This window comes from Nycticebus coucang, chromosome 2, assembly GCF_027406575.1.
Source record: "Nycticebus coucang isolate mNycCou1 chromosome 2, mNycCou1.pri, whole genome shotgun sequence".
Taxonomy (NCBI): domain Eukaryota; kingdom Metazoa; phylum Chordata; class Mammalia; order Primates; family Lorisidae; genus Nycticebus; species Nycticebus coucang.
The window spans coordinates 42661622-42681447 of record NC_069781.1 but is presented as its reverse complement, the minus strand read 5'-3'; the positions used below and the strand labels follow the sequence as shown (position 1 = coordinate 42681447).

Here is a 19826-nt window from a genome sequence, read left to right as displayed (position 1 = left end):
ATATGCCAAGGGTGGCAGGTTCAAACCCGGCCCTGGCCAAACTGCAACCAAAAAATAGCCAGGCGTTGTGGCAGACGCCTGTAGTCCCAGCTACTTGGGAGGCTGAGGCAAGAGAATCGCTTAAGCCCATGAGTTGGAGGTTGCTGTGAGCTGTGTGAGGCCACGGCACTCTACCGAGGGCCATAAAATAAGACTCTGTCTCTACAAAAAATAAATAAATAAATAAATAAAATATCTCATTACTAAAAACAAGAAATCTTTTAAGTAAACATTGTGAAGTTGGTGTGTTCTTTCTAGTCAGAAGGAGGGATTAGATATTTACATCCATTCCACTCTTTACTTCCATAATTGTAACCAGAGCTACCAAAAGATAGAAAGATACACAGAATAATAGGTGATTGACTGATGATTCATGGAGAAGTATGCCTTCATCTTGAACTCACTTGCAATATCTAAGAAATCCAATTGCTGAGAGACCACTTTCTGCATTCTCCCAACCCAAGATTGTAGGTTATAGATACTGACAACAGATAAACGACAATTTCCAGGAAAATAATGTCCTGCTCAACTGTGCAAAAAGGATTCTTTATGAATAGAATTTTTTAAGGTAATCAATTTAAAATAATGAACTCTTGGTTCAAGCAGTCATTGCAGAGAAGACAACAGTAACAGTAAACATTTGCTAAGCACTTTCAAAATGCCAAATACTACGCTAACAGCTTTACAAGCATTAATTCATTTCATACTCAACAGCCCTCTTACTAGCCCCATTTTACAGACAAGGGGCACAGGGAAAATAACTCACTTGCCCCAATTCACAGGTAAATAGTTAATAACTGACAGAACCAAAAATCAAACCCAGAAGTGAAGGACTTCAGCACTCTGGACACTGTCTCATACCGTGTTTACCTTGTGTCTGTTCATTCCACAAACATCCATAAGTAAACAGAACATTATAAATCCCCCTTTCTGCAGTGCAGTGAGGATAAGACTCACAGGAATAAGAAGGAAAGGGCTATGTAAAGTTGGTGTGAGACTCAGAATCCTATTTCTGAGCTGTAATTCAGTTTGGTTTTTCTTTCCAGGGCTCCTACAGTTGAGCTAACTAGTTATCTATACTGCCAAGCTGAAACCCATCCCTCTTATCAGAGAAACAAAGAACACTTTCTGTCGTTCTAACCATTTATAAGCGCGCCCCAGGTGGGGGAAACTTTCAAGGAACCCCCGAGTCAGAATGTAGACTAGAGAAGGACGGGGACCTTCGAGATCATCTTTTAGCCCTTTACACCCCAGGGCAGCCTGTCTTCCAAGCAGCTGTCCACCCTGTCTCGCACACCTCCGTAAGAGGACACTATTTTTCCTTGCAGGAAAAGGACAGCACTTCCCGAGGAGATGGAGTCAAGCTAGGCCTCCCTCTACGCCCCTCGCCCACTGAGGCTGTCTGCCCCACAGGCCTCCAGGGCAGAGCCAAAGAGGGGCCCTATCGTGGTAGGCCTCGGAAACACGGGAAGAGGCCCAGGTCGGCGTGCGAGCCTTGCATTGCGAATTAAGGCCTGGGGGTCGGAGGCTGGAGGAAGAGGCCCTGGGGGCCTGGAGGATGCTCTCCCCAAGTCCCCCGCTAGCGCGCGGCTCTCACCAGACGCTGTTCTGAGGCTCCTTCCTGCGCAGCCGGCGGTCCTGCCACGTTCCTCCAGTGACAACCTAACCAAGAGCCAAAAAGCAGGCGGGGCGCAAGCCCGCCCCTCGGTTTCCGCAACTCGGGTGCATGGGTCGATGACTCTTCGCTCGACCCGGGCCCCGCTATCCCCGCCACACCCACCCGGAGCGCCGAATCGGCGAGCGCGCCCTTACGTCCCCTGAGAGGACTCCCGTGATTGGCTGCTCCTCGGACCAGTCCCTCCTCCTTCCCCACGGTTTTCGGAGCAGGCTTGGGTACCGGACCTCAGAGCGTCTTTGGTTGTCTTGGCGGCTGTAGGACGCTGGTGGGTCTGTTGCCGCCCCGAAGCGTTCTCGTCTGCCGGCGACAGGTGCACTAAAACCCAAGGCCTCCCAGGAGTAGTTGCTTTGGCCTTGCGCCAAAGGGGGGGATTTCTTAGGCCTTCCCTTCCCTCGGACATTTCATAACGATGACGAAACGATACTGTCGTTTAGTCCGTCCATTCCAGAGCCGCCCCTGCCGCTCCTTGCCATGTCTGCCACTCTGGTGGAGTATTGAATGATGACCAAGATGAGGCAGATAGTAACTGCTCTCTATATTCAGTTCAGCGTTGGCCTCTGCTGCAAGGAATCCCCAGCCAGTCTTAAGGCCCAGGGACGTCCAGGAAGAAACGTGAGGGCGGTAGAAAAACTGACAGGAAAGGGAGTTTACAGCTCCCGAGGAAGACTTTTTATGTTTTAAAGATGGGATCTTGAGAACGAGAGCAATGGCTCACGCCTGTAATCCTAGAATTCTGGGAGGCCGAGGCAGGTGGGTCGCTTGAGCTCATGAGTTCAAGACCAGCCTAAGCCAGAGCAAGACCCCGTCTCTAAAAATAGCCGGGAATTGTGGGCGCCTGTAGTACCAGCTACTCAGGAGTCTGAGGCAAGAGAATCGCTTGAGCCCAAGAGTTTGAGGTTTTTGTGAGCTATGATGCCATGGCACTCCACAAGGGCAACATAATGAGACTCTGTCTCCAAAAAAAAAAGATGGGACCTTGCTTTGGTGCCCAGGCTAGACTCAAACTCAAGCCATCCTCATACCTCAGTCTCCGGAGTAGCTGGAATTACAGGCGCCCCACCACCGTGTCAGACTTGAAGACGGTTCCATGATCTTTTCAAATTCCTGAGTCACTATAGAGAAGAAACTTTGAACGGCCTAATGACACAAAATAGTAAATATTTTTTACAACCATTAAAAAAAATTACCACAGATGAAACTATTTAAACAATGTAACAGTTCACTGATATTTCTTGCTATACAGAAATTTCAAATCTCATCAAATTGCAGTTTGTGGTGTATTTCAATTAATAATGAAGCTCTAATTAGTTCCACTGCAGCTAGTTGGAGCCATGGAAGAGATACATCAAGCCACAAAGGGACAGACATTAAGGGGTTTGTGCAAGGAAGTGTCATCATATTTCTTCCTTTAATCTGGAAGATTTGGCTGCTGTGGGAGGAACAAATTGAATGGGAGTCAAGAACGATGGCAGTGAAACTTAACTGAATTGGATGGAATAATATATATTTTGGAAGTGAAGCTGATGAAACTCAATTATGGATTAAATATAAGAGATGACAGAAAAAAGGAAGAAATCCAAAATGATTTCCAGGTTTTGTCATTAGTAATTGGGTGATTGTGCCATTTACTAAGAGGAGAAAGGCTGGGGAAGTGACCAGGTTTGGGAAGAAAAATATAAAGTTTTAATTCAGGATGTGTTATGATTGAGGTGCCTAAGAGTTAGCCACAAGAAGCTATTAAAGAGGAAATGAAATACATGAATCTGGACACAGGCTCGCAGACTACAAATGGTGTTTTAGTTCTGTATTGCTACTGCAACGAATTACCACAAAATTAATGCTTAAAACAACGCAAATTCGTTTTACAGTTCTAGAGGTTAAGAGTCTGAAAAGGGTCTGAAGGGACTAAAATCAAGGTATCAATAGGGTTTCCTTCCTTCTAGAACAGGGGAATCTCAGCCTTAAGGCCACATGAGGCCTTCTAGGTCATTAAGCAGCCTTTTGTAGGCACATCCTTTTATCAACACATTTTTGTTCATCTTTTATATTTTACTTTAAAATATAAAGTAGGGCAACTCCTGTGGCTCAGTAAGTAGGGCACTGGCCCCATATACTGAGGGTGGTGGGTTCAAACCCAGCCCCAGCCAAATTGCAACAAAAAAATAGCCGGACATTGTGGGAGCGCCTGTAGTCCCAGCTACTTGGGAGGCTGAGGCAAGAGAATCGTCTAAGCCCAAGAGCTGGAGGTTGCTGTGAGCTGTGACACCACAGCACTCTACTGAGGGTGACAAGGTGAGACTGTCTCTAAAAAAAAAAAATAAAATAAAGTATAAAGTAAATATATGTATTTAAAATACCAAAGAATAAAAAAAGTTCAATGAAATAATCCTCCCAGATTGACTGGCACAAGTCAATCTTAGTCAAGTTCTACTAAGAACTTTAGTAACCTATATGGGCTAAATTAATGGCTGCTACACTAAGGATTTAGCTCTAACTTCCCCCACCTGACTGGTTCCACTACTGCATGAGGCTCATAAGTGAGCTTCTATGGGGGTCAAGCACACCAGTGTCCTATCAGCTTTTGACAGTGGTGCAGTGTGTTTCTGTTTGAAATGAAATTTGTGAATAGTTACATAGCTTGACAGTATTCTTTACTTCTGTCTGCTTAATGATCCACCATGTCAAAGAAGACTAAGAAAATGCTGAAGGAAGAGAACAGATTTTTAAATGATGATTAGGAATTGCAATATTATCTTGTTTCTGCTAAAAATAAGATGATTTGCTTGCTTTGTGATACTCCAATATCAAGATTAAAGAAATTCAAGATCATCAACATTATAACATTCATAAGGACCACAAATATTTTAAAGTTGAGGGAGAGGCACAAAAGGTTTAATTGCAGAAATTAAAAGATGAAAAGTAAAAGCAAAGATGATTCTTTCAAGCATCAATTAAGACCTGGAAATAATGCCAGTGAAGCAACTTATAATGTAGGCTTTTATACTTGCGGGGTAGAAAGGAAGCCATTCAGTGATGTAGAAATTATGAAAGAATGCCTTGTCAAAGTTGCAGGATGCATAGAGACTCCAATAACAGTTCAAAGTACAAACAACAGCCTCTTTTTTTTTTGTAGAGACAGAGTCTCACTGTACTGCCCTCAGGTAGAGTGCCGTGGCATCACACGGCTCACAGCAACCTCTAACTCCTGGGCTTACGTGATTCTCTTGCCTCAGCCTCCGGAGCAGCTGGGACTACAGGCGCCCGCCACAACGCCCGGCTATTTTTTTGTTGCAGTTTGGCCGGGGCTGGGTTTGAACCCGCCACCCTCGGCTTATGGGGCTGGCGCCCTACTCATTGAGCCACAGGCGCCGCCCACAACCGCCTCTTTTAAGAAGAACCAGAACTGATCAGTAGCATGAATTGAATTAGGCTCCAACTTAACGGAACAACATTATGCAATACTTCAAATGGAAAATATACAATATATTATTCAATTGATTTAGATGAACCAATTGATACTGCTGACTTGGCACAGGCTTCACAGTTCATTTGGGTCATAATGGAAGATTTTCTTTGCTAGGAAGAGTTACTCCCTTTGGGCACTCTTGTGAACTGCACATGGGAATTAAGTATCTTTGACAACTTTCAGGATAAATGTCTGTAGTTGTACTGAATTTGGTAAATTTAGTGAGACTATGTACAAATGGTGCCCCCTCCCTGGCAAGAAAACAGGGAAGGTTTATTGCACAAATTAAATATTAATAGATGAAGATGCTCTCATTTCTTTTCATTGTATCTTGCATCAGCAAAATCTCTGTGCTAAAGCTACTATTTTGACACTTTGCAACAAGTTATTGTTAACTATATTCATGCATGGCGGCACCTGTGCTCAGTGAGTAGGGCGCCGGCCCCATATACAGAGGGTGGCGGGTTCAAACCTGGCCCTGGTAGCCAGGCGTTGTGGCAGGCACCTGTAGTCCCAGCTACTTGGGAGGCTGAGGCAAAAGAATCACCTAAGCCCAAGAGCTGGAGGTTGCTGTGAGCTGTGACGCCATGGCACTCTACCGAAGGTGACAAAGTGAGACTCTGTCTCTAAATAAAAAAAAAAAAAAAACATGCAAATGCAACACAGTATTGTTAGTTTGATAACCTGCTAAAGTTGAATGAGGAGGGATTCAGCGTGGCTTTGCCTTAATCAGTCTAAAATGTGTTTGCTATAATTTTATTTCGGCAAGAACAGTTAAATTTCATGAAGAACAGAATCATCAATGGGAATTATTGAAAGAATGCAGCGTTTCTATATGATATACCAAATCAAAACAATTTAAATATTTCTTTGCAAGGTAAAACTAAATCTATGTATGATATGTGGTAAAAAAAAATCCAAGCTTTTCAAAAACTACCTTTTTTCAAAACACTTCTTCAAAAGGAAATTTCAAATGAACATTTTCCCCAATGTTTGTTCATTTCAATGAGCAAAAGTCATTGATGAACAGAACAATATATACAAATTATTTCAAGAACACACAGCTGTGGGCGGCGCCTGTGGCTCAAAGGAGTAGGGCGCCGGTCCCATATACCCATGGTGGCAAGTTCAAACCTAGCCCCAGCCAAAAAATGCAAAAATATAAATAAATAAAAATAAAAAACACAGCTGTTATAGACCTATTAATTGGAGGATACAGTGAGTAGTTTACTGATTTTGAGAACCATAACATCACACTCTAATTAGCATTTCAGCCTCACTTAGTTGATATCACCAAAGCACCTAGAGAACTACAGATGGAATTGATTGGGCTCTCAGTAGATGACATTTTAAAGTCATTGCTTGATGCTAAGAAATTTCCCATTGAAATATGGAAAAGTGTAATAGAAAACATGTCTAAAAAATGCTTTCTTGGGGGGCCCATAGTTCAGTGGGTAGCGCACCAGCCATATACACCAAGGCTGGCAGGTCGGAACCCGGCCCGGGGCCAGCTAAAAAACAACAGTGACGGGCGGCGCCTGTGGCTCAGTCGGTAAGGCGCCGGCCCCATATACCGAGGGTGGCGGGTTCAAACCCGGCCCCGGCTGAACTGCAACCAAAAAATAGCCAGGCGTTGTGGCGGGCGCCTGTAGTCCCAGCTACTCGGGAGGCTGAGGCAAGAGAATCGCTTCAGCCCAGGAATTGGAGGTTGCTGTGAGCTGTGTGAGGCCACGGCACTCTACCGAGGGCGTTAAAGTGAGACTCTGTCTCTACAAAAAAAACAAACAAAAAAAAACAACAGTGACAACTGAAACAACAATAAAAAACAAAATAGCTGGGCATTGTGGCAGGCCCCTGTAGTCCCAGCTACTTGGGAGGCTGAGGCAAGAGAATCGCTTAAGCCCAAGTGCTTTTCAACTACTTATTTCTACAAATCTGCATTCTCCTTCTTAACCTAAAGTAAGATGCCCTTACAGTCACAAATGACCGATACTCATCTAGAGGATCAACTGAAACTGCCAACCTCCCTTCTGCAACAAAATATTCAAATGCTTTTTGGCTGTGCTAGAACATCAAGAATAGACTAACGATGAGATTGTAAGAAAAGAAAGTAGAAGCCATGTTTCAAAGACCCGTATTTCAGGTACTTCATCAACTTATAAGACATGAGTCCAAAATAGCTAACAATTTGGTTCTTGAAAGATACTGGGTCAGGACCCTGTCATGAATCAGGCAGAAGGAAAAAAATCTAGTCACAATATTTTCTCTAGCAACAAATGAGATGTGGCGATCAGGGAACGGTGAAGTATAAAAAATGGGTACTGTCAGTCAAAGACAACATGGCACAGAATATCAGTATTCCGGACAGGCCTCAGACATGTGCCATATTGGTATGTGAAAAGGGGGTCTCCAATTTACATGGAAAGGAAAGTAGACTGTGGAGAATACATGGATAAAAATAATGTGAGGCAACAAGCAACAATAATCATATCTGATAACATATCTCTGAGGGACCAGGCAAAAGAGGAGTAGAATGGATGGTTCATCTTTAGCCATTGTTTGGTACAATCCTATTTCCAAATCATATATAAATCTTTGTAGTTTCTACAGAGAAGAACTAAAATATTCTTTTATTTAAAAAAATGCTTTCCCGGCGGCGCCTGTGGCTCAGTGAGTAGGGCGCCGGCCCCATATGCCGAGGGTACCGGGTTCAAACCCAGCCCCGGCCAAACTGCAACTAAAAAATAGCCGGGCGTTGTGGCGGGCGCCTGTAGTCCCAGCTGCTCGGGAGGCTGAGGCAGGAGAATCGCGTAAGCCCAAGAGTTAGAGGTTGCTGTGAGCCGTGTGACGCCACGGCACTCTACCTGAGGGTGGTACAGTGAGACTCTGTCTCTACAAAAAAAAAAAAAAATGCTTTCCCACAGAAAGCAGACACAACAAAGTGAGAAAAAGGTTAGTTAACTTGGCTCTGTGCCCGTAGCACAGTGGTTATGGCTACATGCACCAAGGCTGGTGGGTTCGAGCCTGGTCCGGACCAGCTAAACAACAATGACAACTGCAACAAAAAAATGTCTACTGAGGGCAACATAGTGAAACTCTGTCTCAAAAAAAAAAAAGGTTAACTTTACGACTAAAATAGTTTTCATTCTTTGAAATTGTTAAGTACACATAGTTAGATTTTTACAAAATAATGTACACTTTATTTTATTTATATGTATATTTGTTGCTCCCAGTAGAGTGCTGTGGTGTCATAGCTCACAGCAATTTCAGACTCTTGGGCTTAAGCAATTCTCTTGCCTCAGCCTCCCACATAGCCTGGACTATAAGTGCCTTCCACAATGCCTGGCTAGTTTTAGAGACGAGGTCTCACTCTAGCTCAGGCTGGTCTCAAACTTGTGAGCTCAGGCAATCCTCCCACCTTAGCCTCCCAGAGTACTGGGATTACAGGTGTGAGCCACTGTGCCAGGCCTAAAATAATGTACATTTTAAAGTATATCTAATTGAAGTTTCTTGAATGTGGCCTTATTTGATTACAGTTGAATTAATGGGTCTTCCAACATGAAATTGTTCCCAATCCTTGTTCTAGATAATGCCCACTATCCTCGGCTTATGACCTCTCTGCCCTCTGCCTCCATTGTCACATCTCTGACTCTCTTACCTCTCTCTCACTGTAAAAGACTTCTGATGACATTAGGTCCAAACAGTAACCCAGAACAATTTTCCCATCTCAAAATCTTTCATTACATCTGCAAAGTCCCTCTTCCCATATAAGGTAACATATTCAGAAGTTCTAGGTATTAAGACATGGATATCTTTGGGAGCCATTATTCTGCCTACCACAAATGGTATTGAAAGACACTTGAAAGTCAAGATAGGCATATTGCTTTTATTTTTTATTTTATTTATTTTTTTAGAAACAGAGTCTCACTTTGTCACCCTCGGTAGAGTGCCGTGGCGTCACAACTCACAGCAACCTCCAGGTCTTGGGCTTAGGCGATTCTCTTGCCTCAGCCTCCCAAGTAGCTGGGACTACAGGCACCTGCCACAACGCCTGGCTATTTTTTGTTGCAGTTTGGCCTGGGCCGGGTTGGTACCCACCATCCTTGGTATATGGGGCCAGCACCCTACCCACTGAGGCACAGGTGCTGCCTTCTCCTATGTTTTCTTGAGATCAGGTTGCAGCAAAGAGCCTTAGGAGGCATTTTCTCTTGGCTTTTTGAGATCACTTTTCTAAGGGTAAATAATTTTACATTTCTGGATTTCTGTTTTTCCTTTACTTTGTTATTTAATACTGTGAATTAACATACCAAAAATCTTCCCACTAGTTAAGTTTTGTTGTTGTTGTTTTGTTTTTTGAGACAGAGTCTCACTCAGTCACCCTGGGGTTGAGTGCCATAGCTCACAGAAACCGCAAACTCTTGGGCTCAAGATTACTTTAAAATGTACATTATTTTATCTTGCCTCAGCCTTCCGGGTAGCTGGGACTATAGGCACCTGCCACAACACCTGGGCTGATTTTTTCTATTCTCAGTAGAGATGGAGTCTCGCTCTTGTTCAGGCTGTTCTCAAACTCCTGAGTTCAAGGGATCCTCTCACCTCATCCTCCCAGAGTGCTGCGATTACTGGCCTGAGCCATTGTGGCTGGTCAAAACCTATCTTCTTCTTCTTCTGCTTCTTTTTTTTTTGTTGTTGAGGCAGAATTCCACCCTATGCCCTGAGCAGAGCGCAATGGCATCATAGCTCACTGCAACCTCAGACTCTCAGACTCAGGCTATGGGCATCCGGCTACCTCAGCCTCCGGAAGCCGCTGGTATTACAGGCACTCTCACCCAGGCGCCTGGCTGTGTTCTTCCATTTTTTTTTTAGGAGTCGGGGTCTCAGTCTCACTCAGGCAAGTCTTGAACTCCTGAGTTTAAGCAATTCTCCCTCCTCAGCCTCCCACAGTGCTGGGATTACAGGCATGAGCCATTGTGCCCGGCAAAAGCTATCTTCTTTAAAATCAAGATACATAATGTCTGGGGCATGCTCCTGATCTATTAGTGCAATAAAGCTTTCAAAATAGTTTTGGCACGAATTTTTTTTTTGCAGTTTTTGGCTGGGGCTGGGTTTGAACCCATCACCTCCGGCATATGGGGCCGGCGCCCTACTCCTTTGAGCACAGGCGCCTCCCAGTTTTGACACAAATTTTTTAAAACACATTTTTTATTGAAGTGTCCGTAAAAACCTAAGCAGGTATTGAATTTTGAGTTTTCCTTAAGTGAAAAATATCACTAAGCTAAAGAGAGAAAATATTGCCAATGCCCATGGCCTACCTACTATCCATGCCTATCCATGACCCATGAAAAGACCTGGCAACACGGGTGTGGTGCCTCACACCTGTAATCGTAGCACTCTGGGAGGCTGAGGCGGGTGGATTGCCTGAGCTCAGCAGTTCAAGACCAGCCTGAGCAAGAGCAAGACCCCATCTCTAAAAAAAATAGCTCGGTGTTGTGCCAGGCACCTGTAGTCCCAGCTAGGGGGACTCTGTCTAAGAAGAAGGTAGGGGAGGAGAGGAAAAGGGAGGGGAGGGAGCGGAGAAAAGAGCCCCAGCAACAAAGCCATGGCTAGCCAATAGTCACAATTACTTGATAAGCACAGTAAACTAGCTCTGTAAAGCATTTGGACTGGGGAATACAGAGAGGCTTGGCCAGTTGGAAGTCAGAGAAAAATGGGGCATGTTAAAAACCTAGACACAGATCTGCTACAAGAAGTAGTACGGGGGCCACAGAGAAAGAATCCAGTCCCTGACTTCACTCAGGTCCTGAACAACTCTCTGATTTTAATCCATATGTACCCTTAGAATAAAGACTCCTTTTCTTTTCTGTTTCTTTTAATTCTTTTTTTTCTTTTTAGAATAAATACTCTTTTTCTTAAGCAGCCCTGTTCTTTGCAATCAGAAGATACTACCATCGAAACTGTAAGCCAGGGGGAATCCCCAGATTCATCATTTCTTTTCTTTTCTTTTTTTCCTTTGGTTTTCTTTCTTTTTTTTTTTCTTTTCTTTTCAATTTTAAGGCTAGTCAAGTGCAGTGGTGGGAGGGGAGAAGGAACAAAGGAATCTGTAGCTTGCTGTGATCAATTAGTTGTAAACACCACTGCACTCAGACCAGCCACATCATTTCAACCTCCAACTCCAAATAATTGCTGATGGCTGCCTGGAGAACTGTGTCAAAAATGACTCTGAGGCTGAGGAGTACATAGTGTGTTGTCTGCCGTGTTGTTTTTTAGGGTCTGGAAGGGAAGCAAAAGTGCTGCGTATATTTGCCATCTCTTCCCTAAGCCAATAAACGAAGAAATCAAGAGGTGGAAAGAACTGAGCAGTCAGTCACCAACTATATATTTCTGTTTAATAAATATCTTTCCATTAGCCGTTCCCCTCAACCCACACTGTATCTCAGCCACATTTTTAATTGCCAGAGTCTCTGAGTACATGGAGGTAAAACACATTATGAGCCAGCTATCATTGTGTAAGCCGGATTGTTTATAGCCTCCCCAGAAAAAGAAGAGAATTGCTCCTGTTGTGCAGTGTAAACTCTGAGGCTACACTGCAATACACAAGGAAACCAATTGTTTTCCCCTAGGAAAAGTATATAACGATTAAGATTATATTGGCTGAAAATATTTCAGTAACATCATAAACTGCATGGGTCAACTTTAGGATTATAAAGGCGTGAAATTGCTTACAACAATATACTTAAGATACTTTTTTTTTTTTTTTTTTTGGCCAGGGTTGGGTTTGATACCTGCCACCTCCGGCATATGAGGCCGGCGCCCTACCCACTTGACCACAGGTGCCGCCCCTACTTAAGATACTTCTAACTGAAAGAGAATCCTTTGTGAAACTCATATTTCAGGACCATTTAATCACAATTCATAGTTCCAATTACCAGCATATTTGTGCCAGCCAATCACTTTTTAGAGCACATATAGAGATGAGCTATCCCTGTGTTAGCTTTTCCAGTTATAGAAGAGGTACAAAGAAATATAATAACTTTGTGTTTGTTTTTGTGAAATATAACCCTTTACTGGGATTTTAAAATGTATTTTTCTTTATGGCGTATGAAAGTATGATGTTTTAAACCAATTAATTATTTTATTTTTTATATGACTGCTTAGGGAAATGAGGCAAGCCCATGTGTGGTCTAATTCCTAATAAAAGTTCAGAAAATTTAATTGGCACAGCTATTCCAAAAGAACTGGAAAAGTGTTAGAATCTTGTTTGCCTTAAATTGGACTCTGTTATGAAAAGTTGGATCAACACAATTATGTTCTAAAATAATTGCTCATTAAAAGTTACATGGGAAGTATGCTCTTTTGCATAGGCTAAGCAAACAGCCAAGGTACTGGTCCAAAACCAGTATAGTCCAAAGTTATATGCAGCTAAGGATGACCTGGGTCCCACATGGCCACTCCTTTGGTGTACTTAAGTGGACTTAACACCTGTGTGAATTCTAGACCTATCCAAATATATAAAATCAGTATCTATAAAGCCTGAGTAATGAAAAGAAGGCCCTAACCTCTCTCTCTTCAAATGTCTTTCATGCTCCTACTCTGGAATCAATCTATAATAATTCTACCTTTCAAATCTCATCTGTTTTTCTTCCCTATTCCTCTTTCTGCCCCTAAACAGAATCCTTCTGGTCTACTAAATACTCTATCTTTAGGAATTCCATTCACCCCCCCCCAGCCTTCCATTTTGAATTCTGTGTAGATAAAACCTTGGATACATATTCCAAGCCTACTGTAGGCTTCAAATGCTGTCTCTGCTGTGAAGCCTACTCTGAACCTTGTCCTCAAATAATCTCTTTCTCCTCTGAATTCCTGTAGCACTTGTTTTGACTACCCATTTCATACCTGTTAACTACGTGCTATCTTTGAATGCATGTATTTGCAACTATAAAATTATACATCTGATGAATACATCAGAAGAAGAAAATCATTCACATTAGTAACATCACTATATGTGACCTATTTCTTTAATTAGATCATAAATTCCTCGAAATTAACCCTCTTAGGTAAGCTTGTCTTTCTGATAGTTCTTTGAATCATAGCCTATTTGGGAAACACAGTCAATAAACATTGACTCAAAGGAGTATCGAATCTCTTTCCTAATCTCTTTCCAAAGATTCATTGTCAAGCTCACAGCAGCCTATTCTTTTCTTTATGTCTAGGCCCCCCCATCAACCACCCTCCACCCTCTAGATTTATGATCTTAGTACTGCAATACTGTTGCTCCATGTTTATTTATTTATTTATTTATTTGAGACATAGTCTCACTTTGTCATAGTCTCATTTTGTCACCCTTGGTAGAGTGCCATGGAGTCATACCTCAAAGCAACTTCAAACTCTTGGGCTCAAGTGATCCTCTTGCCTCAGCCTCTTCAGTAGCTGAGACTACAGGCATTTGTCATGACACCCGGCTATTTTTTAGAGATGGGATCTCGCTCTTGCTCAGGCTGGTCTCTAACTCCTCATCTCAAGCAATCTACCCACCTCAGCCATCCAGAGTGCTAGGATTACAGGCATGAGCCACCACAGTCTTGTTGCCCTGTGTTTATAATACATCAAATATAAAAGAGCATGGTGGCTCACACAGTGGTGCCTGTAATCCCAGCAGTTAAGGTCAAGGCAGGAGGATTGCTTGAGACCAAGAGTTTGAGATCAGCCTGGGCAACATAGCAAGATCTCATCTCTACAAAGAAAAAAAAATTTTAAATATAGCTTGGTGAGTTGAAGAGCAAGGAGAAACTTGGAGATGTTGTAAGAAATGGAAGCAGAGGGCGGCGCCTGTGGCTCAGTCCATAAGGCTCTGACCCCATATACCGAGGGTGGCGGGTTCAAACCCGGCCCCGGCCAAACTGCAACCAAAAAATAGCCGGACGTTGTGGCGGGCGCCTGTAGTCCCAGCTACTCGGGAGGCTGAGGCAAGAGAATCGCTTAAGCCCAGGAGTTGGAGGTTGCTGTGAGCTGTGTGATGCCACGGCACTCTACCGAGGGCCATAAAGTGAGACTCTGTCTCTACAAAAAAAAAAAAAGAAAAAGAAAGAAACAGAAGCAGAAAGTAACTGAGATGCAAGTAAGGTGTGAAATAAGGCCGTGTCCGCGAGGGCCTTGGATGATGTCATGGTAGGGAGGTCAGACTTTCTCCTCACTATAATTGGGAGGGTTTTTAAATCAATAAAATGACATGATAGGATTTTCATAATTCACATTATGGAAACTGAATTGGAAGAGGAAGGACTAGAAGAAGGGAGACCAATTAGGAATAATATTTCAGGACCTGAAGTAAAGCAGTAGCAATGGGAATTGAGAATGAGAAGATAAAATCAAAAGACTGAGAGGTTTCAGCAACTAGTTGACTGGTAACCCTGTTATCCAAAATAGAGGGGAAGCAGATTTAGAGATGGGTTGGAGTAGGTGAGAAGATAATGAGCTCTAATTTTGGATCTGTTGAATTTGCAGCACTCACATTTCATGAGATTGAGGATCTGGAGAAAGATACGCACTGGAGAAACAGATTTGTGACAGGCATAATTCACCCCATAAATTTTACATCTGTTTTCAAATACACTGCTCACTCTTAGCCCAAAGCACCCAACTAAGTACATTACCTGCCTTACCTGTTTCACCAGATTTTTCTGCCCCTGACTTCTGGTTTGTTATGCTTTTACTCTTGGCCAATTTATAACTTTTTTATAGTATTTTTCATGTAGCAATTGTCTAAGACTTAGACAATTAAACTCTTAGACATTATTAAATTTAATGTAATAGGGTGTGAAGTTCTGTGGAAACTCAGGGTCTTCTGTCTGTTTCACTTTAAACATTCAGTGGTGCTTTCCTGGCCATGTTCCCCCTCTCTTGTTCTTTTTTTTTTTTTTTTGAGACAGAGTCTCATTCTGTCATCCTACGCTAAAGCGCTGTGGTGACAGCCAAGCTCACAGCAACCTCAAACTCCTGGGCTCAAATGATCCTCCTACCTTACTCTCCTTAGTAGCTGGGACTACAGGTGCCCACCACAGCACCTAGCTAGTTTTTTCTATTTTTAGTAGAGATAAGGTCTCGTTTTGCTCAAGGCTGGTCTCGAACTCCTGAGCTCAAGGGAATCCTCTTGCCTCAGTTTCCCAGAGTGTTAGGATTACAGGCATGAGCCACGGTGCCCCCAGCCATGTTGCCTCTTTTTTAACCCACTTTTTCCAGCTGCCCATGCACCTAGTCTTTTCTGCCCTCCAGCTTCTCTTCTCTTAACCCCTTTTACACTATTGGTCACTGCCTCATTTTTGAGATGTTCTACACCCTCAGCTTCCAAGATGTCTGATTCCCTGCCTACCCCCAACCTCTCTGGCTGTGATACTTCCCCAAACTCCTACATAAAAGTTAATCTTTCCAGATTGTGTATTTAGCCTTCCTTATATCTCCTTTTAGAATATACCCAGCATGGTCCCATTCACTTGCAGGGCTTAATAATCATTTAACATTATTACTAGGTATGAATCTCTAGCCTAATCATCTCAGTCCAAACCCAAAGACCCAACTGCTTATAGGGCACCTTTATTTGGATGTGTTCCACAAGCACTTCAAATCAACTCATCCAAAATTAAGTTTTTCCTCTTCCCCATAAACTTGGACTTTGTCCTCCATTCTCATTCTCAGTGAATGGTATTGTCATTTACCCAGTAACCTGGGAGGCCTTCTTATTTCTACTTCTCCATTATTTTTCATATTTCATATTTTTTAGTATGCCCTGAAATCCTATCAGTTTTACATTTTGTTTTATTTTATTTTTTGATCCAGAGTATCACCTTGGATAGAGTGCCATGGCATCATCATAGCTCACAGCAATCTCAAACTCTTAGGTTCAAGCAATCCTCTTGCTTCAGCCACGTGGGACTACAGGTGCCCACCACAATGCCCAGGTACTTTTTCTATTTTTTAGTAGAGATGGGATCTCACTTCTGCTCAGGCTGGTCTTGAACTCTTAAGCTCAAGCAATCCCACCTCGGCCTCCCAGAGTGCTAGGATTACAGTTGTGAGCCACCATGCTAGGCTTTCGAGTTAACATTTTAAAAGAGTATTTCCCTGCAAGAGAATATGATATGGTTGAAGATAATGAAATGGAAATGAGAATAGCATATAGGGGTGACCAGCCTGGCAGGAGAAAAGTTTATTGAGGAATATTGGAAAATATAATTAGAAATATAAGGGGGGTGGCACCCAGAGCTCAGTGGGTAGGGCGCCAACCACAAACACCAAGGCAGGCAGATTTGAACTCAGCCCAGGCCTGCTAATCAACAATGACAACTGCAACAAAAAGATAGCTGGGAGTTGTGGTGGCCACCCAGCTACTTGAGAGGCTGAGGCAAGAGAATCACTTAAGCCCAAGAGTTAGAGGTTGCTGTGAGCTGTGATGCCACAGCACTCTGCCAAGGACAACAGAGTGAGACTCTGTCTCAAAAAAAAAAAAAAAATTAGAATTGTAAGTGGGAGAGTACCCTACAAGGCAACTTAGAGGCCATGTGTACTATTTCAGAGTTGATGAAGTCATAGAAACCACCACCATTAGGCCAGTGAATGAAACGGCAATTTCAAACAGCATTTTTAAAAAATCAGTGATGTGAAAAATGCGTGGAGAGATGACTTAGAGCAACAACTACCTTTTTGTAACTAGAAACAACCATTTCTTAGATTTCATTAAATACATGAGGAAAAATCCTTAAAAGTTTTAGCCAGAAGCTCAGAAAGTCTGACCTTGAATTTAAATTTAAGTGTAAGTGCCACTTAAAAATAAAAATAATATGTCAGGGTGTGTTGGCTCACACCTGTAATCCCAGCACTTTGGGAGGCTGAGGCGGGTGGAGCACCTGAGCTTTGGAGTTAGAGACCAGCCTGAGCAAGAGTGAGACTCCATCTCTACTAAAAATAGAAAGACTAACTTGGTGTTGTGATGGGTGCCTATAGTCCCACCTACTCAGAAAGCTGAAGCAAGAGGATCGCTTGAGCCCAAGAGTTTGAGGTTGCTGACCTATGATGTCACAGCACTCTACCCAGGATGAGAGTAAGACTCTGTCTCAAATAATAATAACAATAATAATAATAGAAAAAATAAAAATAAGAAATTGTTATTGAAGAAGGCAAACTGAAATTGGGTCTGTTACTGCATTAATGTAAATTGTGTTGAAAATAATTACAGGGGTGGTGCCTGTGGCTCAAAGGAGTGGGGCGCCGGCCCTGTGTGCTGGAGGTGGTGGGTTCAAACCCAGGCCCGGCCAAAAACTGCAAAAAAAATAAAATAAAATAAAAAACAATGTTAAAAAAAAAAAAAAGAGGGCGGCGCCTGTGGCTCAGTGAGTAGGGTGCCGGCCCCATATGCCGAGGGTGGCGGGTTCAAACCCAGCCCCTGCCAAACTGCAACCAAAAAATAGCCGGGCGTTGTGGCGGGCGCCTGTAGTCCCAGCTGCTCTGGAGGCTGAGGCAAGAGAATCGCTTAAGCCCAGGAGTTGGGGGTTGCTGTGAGCCGTGTGACGCCACGGCACTCTACCGAGGGCAATAAAGTGAAACTCTGTCTTTACAAAAAAAAAAGAAAAACTACCTAAATTTAAAAAAAAAAAAAAAAAAAGAAAGAAAGAAAAAGAAAATAATTACAGGAAAGACATAATCTAATTGAAAAGGTTCTGTAAGCCATTTTTTAATTATAGATGATATTTAACTTGAATATGCATACGTAATTTTTAATCACCCAATTGATGATGATTTCCTAAAGCATCTGGATTTCCATATGCCTCAATAAAAATTTGGGTAAACTGTATAGTAGATACAGTAGATAAATGTGTCATATAATGTCACCAGAGCTGGTAATTTCCTTTTTATTTGACTTAGATACTAATTAACTCAGATTAAATGAACACCCTCCCCACCCATGGTTGTCAGTCAATAGTTAAATGACCTGGGGGAAATAAGTACAAATTAGGCAGCTCTAAATGTTAGGTTTCAAAAGTAAAGGAAAAAATTAAAATAGTTGCAGAAAACATTGCATCTTTTGGAAATAAACTGTATCTATGAAGCAGAGACTTCAAAAAGTAAAAGTAAACCCACTTTATCTGATGAAAGTGTCAGGAACCTGGAGAAAGAGTTCATTTTCAGCACTCAGTTTGGAGATGCAAAGAGACCATGAGTTTTAAAAGCCTAGTTACTCAGGGTGGTGCCTGTGGCTCAGTGGGTAAGGCGCCAGCCCCATATACCGAGGGTGGTGGGTTCAAACCCAGCCCTGGCCAAATTGCAACAACAAAAAAAAATAGCCGGCGTCGTGGCGGGCACCTGTAATCCCAGCTACTCGGGAGCTGAGGCAAGAGAATTGCCTAAACTCAAGGATTTGGAGGTTTCTGTGAGCTGTGACAGACCCCACAGCACTCTACTGAGGGTTAATAAGTGAAACTCTGTTTCAAAAAAAAAAAAAAAAAAAAAGCCCAGTTCTCAGAAACAAATAGCAGCCACAGAGTGACTAGTTAGCAGTTTAAAAGAAAGACATTTAAAAAATTTATGGTTGTGATAGATTTAAGTCCAAAGCTTTCTTCTTCCTTCTTGTAATTTTCCTTTTTTTCTGATTGCAACTTCAGTAAGAAAGCTCTATGAAATTCCTGATTACTTACATGAGGTCCTGGAAAGCACAATTCCCTGTAAGGATACACGCTGGTTTCCATCCCGAAGCACAAGCTCTGTACCCCAGTGTGGTCTGAAATAATGAGCAGAGCAGCTGTTTGTTCTCCTGATTTAGCTGCCACCTAGCAGTCATCAGTAGGCTTCTGAATTCCAGACTAAAATGTAAGCCCCACCCCTCTGAAAAGGAAGAAAAAAAATGTGGCTCTGAATTCTTCCTGTATTCCTGGACAGTAGCTTGACAGCAGAAGGACAGTCAGCGACTGAGTGATACTTCCCTGTTTTTGTTTTTTTTTTAGAGACAGAGTCTTACTCTGTTGCCCTCAGTAGAGTGCTATGGTGTCACAGCTCACAGCAACCTCCAGCCCTTGGGCCTAGGCAATTCTCTTGCCTGAGGCTCCCAGTAGCTGGGACTACAGGCGCCCGCCACAACGCTCAGATATTTTTTTGTTGCAGTTTGGCTGAGGCCGGGTTTGAACCCCCACCCTGGGTATATGGGGCCAAAGCCCTACTCACTGAGCTGCAGGTGCCGCCCCCCTGATTTTGATATACCATTCCACCCAATGACTATTTTCCACCAGAAGAATTTTCTTATGTTTCTAAAGATAGAAACAAACATCTACAGCCGAAAGCGCAACAGTCTTTTTCACACTGTTTCGACACTCAAAACATTTTATTGATATATTACTTAGATCAAAGAAGAAAAAAAAGATTAAGCCATAAAATTTTAAAAGATTTTTTTTTTTTTTTTTTTGAGATAGAGTCTCACTTTGTCACCCTCAGTAGAGCTCATAGCAGCCTCAAACTCTTGGGCCCAAGTGATTCTCTTGCTTCAGCCTCCCAAGTAGCTGGGACCACAAGTGCCATCACAATGCCTGGCTATTTTTAGAGATGGTGTCTTGCTCTTGCTCAGGCTGGTCTCAAACCCATCAGCTCAAACAATCCTCCTGCCTC

The 19826-nt window shown here is 42.8% G+C and overlaps 1 protein-coding gene and 1 pseudogene across 2 annotated transcripts in view; one reads left to right on the top strand and one right to left on the bottom strand.

Annotated features, from left to right (window-relative positions):
* GNE (glucosamine (UDP-N-acetyl)-2-epimerase/N-acetylmannosamine kinase) overlaps positions 1–19020 on the bottom strand; it is a 97084-nt gene extending 78064 nt beyond the window's left edge. Inside the window, exon 1 of one of the 2 annotated variants that reach the window (XM_053568764.1) lies at positions 18866–19020. In XM_053568764.1, coding sequence (XP_053424739.1) covers positions 18866–18916 — 51 coding nt within the window. In that variant the 5' untranslated portion in view covers positions 18917–19020. Of the gene's footprint in view, positions 1–1636; positions 1790–18865 lie in introns of those variants that run through there. The other variant, XM_053568773.1, reaches the window with a different exon arrangement.
* On the top strand, positions 7303–7715 carry LOC128570046 (single-stranded DNA-binding protein, mitochondrial-like; annotated as a pseudogene).
* Positions 19021–19826: the final 806 nt, after the last annotated feature.